The sequence below is a fragment of the Trachymyrmex septentrionalis genome, unplaced genomic scaffold, assembly GCF_001594115.1.
Source record: "Trachymyrmex septentrionalis isolate Tsep2-gDNA-1 unplaced genomic scaffold, Tsep1.0 scaffold127, whole genome shotgun sequence".
NCBI lineage: Eukaryota > Metazoa > Arthropoda > Insecta > Hymenoptera > Formicidae > Trachymyrmex > Trachymyrmex septentrionalis.
The window spans coordinates 765,273-769,337 of NW_017304406.1; the positions used below are offsets into that span (position 1 = coordinate 765,273).

The 4,065-nt window shown below is 33.8% G+C and overlaps 1 protein-coding gene across 1 annotated transcript in view; it reads right to left on the reverse strand.

Moving 5' to 3' along the window:
- Window positions 1-3,351: 3,351 nt before the first annotated feature.
- Window positions 3,352-4,065, reverse strand: part of LOC108756476 (TWiK family of potassium channels protein 18-like) — a 17,928-nt gene continuing 17,214 nt past the window's right edge. Inside the window, exons 4-5 of the mRNA XM_018500325.1 lie at window positions 3,800-3,887; window positions 3,352-3,546 (exon numbers count right to left, since the gene is read on the reverse strand). Coding sequence (XP_018355827.1) covers window positions 3,352-3,546; window positions 3,800-3,887 — 283 coding nt within the window. The remainder of the gene's footprint in view (window positions 3,547-3,799; window positions 3,888-4,065) is intronic.

Sequence of the window (4,065 nt, forward strand, 5' to 3'; positions counted from 1 at the left end):
CCTCCTCCTCCTCTCTCTCTCTTTCTCTCTCTCTCACTCTTCTTGATCCTTTTTTCCTCTTTACTTCTTTACTGCCATGCTACCCTAGGCTTCTTTATCCCTCCCCTCTCCTTTCATCTTTATTATAAATGCTTTCTTCGCCTCTATTACATACGCACTGTGATGCACTTTTTATTTTCCGAGATCACATTAATAACGAAAATTCATATTGGTTTCGCGCGATCGAAGAAACTTGGTTAAAGTTTTCCCTTTCCCATCATTTTTCTCGTTTTCTTATTCGCGAATCTTTTTGTTGCGCAATTCGAAGCTCGCGCGAAACGACGACCGTCAAAAGCACATCAATTTCCTCTCTTCAAGTACACGATCATGCACTGTGATATATCATAGATATGCTAGACATAGATAAAATAAACTAGTAGCATTTTTGGCGAAATTCTTTTTTTTTTCAAAGAGATTTACATTAACGCTCTGTTCCTTTCTTTTCTGAATATATGTATATCGTAAAAATAATTCACATTGTAATATATAGCAAAGTACATAAATATAAAGTAAGTTATAATTAAGTTTGCAATTGAATTTTTGTTACAAATCATCAATTACTCGTTATATTTTATTTTCTCTAATATTGTCTCGTTTTAAAATTTAAAATGTTCACAAGAATCGTAAGCTTAAGTTGATGCAAAACGCAAAGAAATCAATAGTTGATAAACGGGTCAACCGTTTTTTGTACTAGATCCGTTTATATGGCGACTGCATTATGTACTTATTCTTACAATTGTAATATACAAAATGGTTGAAATATTTTTTTAGTCGGCGATGTCCACTTTCATCTTGTTGAAAGTGGACATTAATATGAAATGGGAATGTTTCAAATCAATTAATATTTATATCCTATCTCGATAAAAGATACCTACTTGATATTTTCCTTACAATTATAAATACAAGTATTAGCCACTTCTGCAAACGCTCGATAGCTTCTAAATCGTCGCGGATATCTTCAGATATAGTAATCGTATTTGACATTGCGTATATGTGTGTGTATGTATGTGTGTGTGGGTGTCTTTCCGTTGTATGCCTGTGTATGTGTATTTATGTGTAATGTGGGATGTGTGTGTGTGCGCGTGTGCGTGTGTGTAATATATATCGATATATCTATTTTGCACGATGACGTCTGATCTTTCTCTCTCTCTCTCTATGCTCGTCAAATGATCCGATAATCGGATAACGAAAAATTTCAACATGCAATTTTAGAAATGATAAAATGTTTATCGAAAAAAAAGATTTCATAAAATTGTATTGTTTCAAAGTGTAAAACTGACTTTTGATACTTATAATGTGATACTTTGAACAACTATTTAACCGATGAAATACTGCAACGTTAATTTTTTCTTCATAAAACTTTTAACTTTTAAAGGAAAACCTTGGAGTCTCGAAGGAGAGCAAATGGATCACCCGCGTTTCCCTTACGACACGGAATAGTCGTATAGAATTTATCGTTTACGATTTTTGTCTTGTTGCTCTTACTGTAATGCAATACTTCTACTCAATCGTTCGTTCACTTACGCCCCTACGCCTTGCGAAAGATTTGAAGAAGAATTCAAAAAGAGCGAGAGAACATCAAAGATACAACTACATGATACAAACGATTGCTCTTTGCTCGTACGGATCGCACAAGCAATCTTTTTTTTATTATATAAGGAATGATTTTTAGTGAAAAATGTCTCGTACAAATGTGCACCTATTTCTTAGCATTAAAGTGCAGGAAGAATTTTAGGAAAATTAAATTAAATCTTTCTTGTGAAAACTAAAAAATCATCCTGTCATCATAAATCATCATAAAATTAGATTATTGAATGATTGAGAACGGAAATATTTATTAACTCACCAATTAAAATAGTGGTGGTGCAGAATCACGATGGAAACTCGTTCGTCATCTTTCACATCTGAAGATGTACTTAACGATGCGCACTAGGTTGCGTATCTTCGCGATCACCTCCTCTTGCATGAGATTAAAACACATAGCGATCAGTGCCATTCCTGAAAATACAAAAGTACACATTACGAGTGATTCTTTGCAAAGTCCATATCGAATATTAGATTAGAGCGAGATTTTAAGCATTGCGGATATTATTGCACCAATTGTTGCGTGAATTGAGAGCACCGTTCGCGCGTATGGAAGCGGTCGAAACATTTAAAAGCACTCGAATATTTTCCACGAAAAATCTGCCCGGCAATCGGATATTGATTGAAACGAACTTAATGCGCTCGCAGCAAAGCTGTACGGCAACGAATGAAATCGCGTTGCAGGATTTAAAGCGGTTGATCCCTTTCAAAACGATTGTCTTCGCATCGTTACGTTGAGCGTCAAAAATTCTGTGACAATCGAAGACAATTATACTTCTTAAAAAATGAAGTATTTTTTATTATAATTTTACTAGCGATTAAAATATACAATTAAATCAAGTGATTTTATATTCTTTCAATCTGTAACATATGATAATAATATTAATAATGAATGTCGTCTTATTTATAAGGGAACGTTTAATTATTAGCGGTTAAGAAGATTTTCTTGAAGGAAGCTCTAAAATAGACTCTTGTATACAAATAATAAGAGGTGTCGTATATGTATATGTAAAACTTACCAAGCATTAGGTACATTGAACACATGATAAAAGACAAATCGAAGGCATGTCCGGAATAGATTTTCTCGCCAGGAACAATATCGCCGAAACCTATGGTCGATAAAGAAACGAAGCAAAAGTAAGAACCATCCAGCATATCCCAAGATTCCCATGTCGAAAACAGAAATGCGCCGCCCCAAATATACCTATCGGACAAAAAGTAAAAAAAAGTGCTGTCAATTCCAGACAATTTTTCTAGAGGTTCTTTTAAATTTTTGAAAGAAAATGACATCAAGTTTAATGCAATGTTAGACTTGCAAACTGATCGAACTGAAAATAAACAATCAATGTTATATTCCAAGTACATCGCGTCCGAAAATTATACTCTGTAATTTTACTTCGTAGAATTTTGATTTGAATAGAAAAGAATTTGGCAATCCCAAAATTATAATTTTTAATTTAAAAAATTATAGACACTTGTAACTTTTCAAATTAAATAATATCAGAAAATCGTAAAAATATTTATTTCATATTAATTTTTAAAAAATAACGTTACACCATATCTTTTGAGTTATTATTTTACTACAAAACTTTAAATGTGTAAAAAAAACTTCCTATCAAGAGAATTTTTTTATTATTTTTTGTTAATTTATTTATCTGTTATATGTTCTTTAAAAGTGAATCTTTTAATTAACCCTATTTCTCCTTATTATCTCGCTCGTCGAGATACTCACCCCACCATAATAGCAAGACAGAGAGTTAACGGCACTGTGACGTGCTGAGGATCGTAGCTGTCACTCTCGTCGTCATCGTCTTCGTCGTCGCCGTCGCTTCCGTTAACTTCTCCGTTGTCGTCGTCTCTAGGTAAAGTTTCTTCTACATTCAAGCTTGACGTATCTACCTCCTCGCCATACGTGCTTACAATCTACAGACAAATTTTCTTTGAATATTCCCTACTTGATATCCTGAACATACCAGAATTCGCTTGTAACAATAAGACATTGATGTATTTGATATTGAAAAAATTTTTCTTTATCTCGATTAGTTTTAGAGAGATATTTCGAATGTATAATAGAAATAATTTTGAGAGATTCTGTATGAAAGCTTTATTCCCTCTAGCATCACGATGCTACTTCGTTATAATGAATTGTAATTCTGGTTGCAACGGTGTCGCTTACCTGCTGCCACCGATCTCTTTTCGCAGCTGGATCATTCGATATCTCCGACGCTCTCGCGCTTGCTGCATCGTATGGTCTTCTTCGGCATCTTGAAAAATCGATCGAGATTAATTCGACGATGACGATTTAAAATCTGATTTTACGATATCGAAAAAGATAGATACTGAAAAGATGAATCGAAATGTAACATATGATACTACAGAAAAGATCAATAGGATTGTGACACATTTTTGCGACGAGCAGAACGGTCTTACTTGCACAAGCAA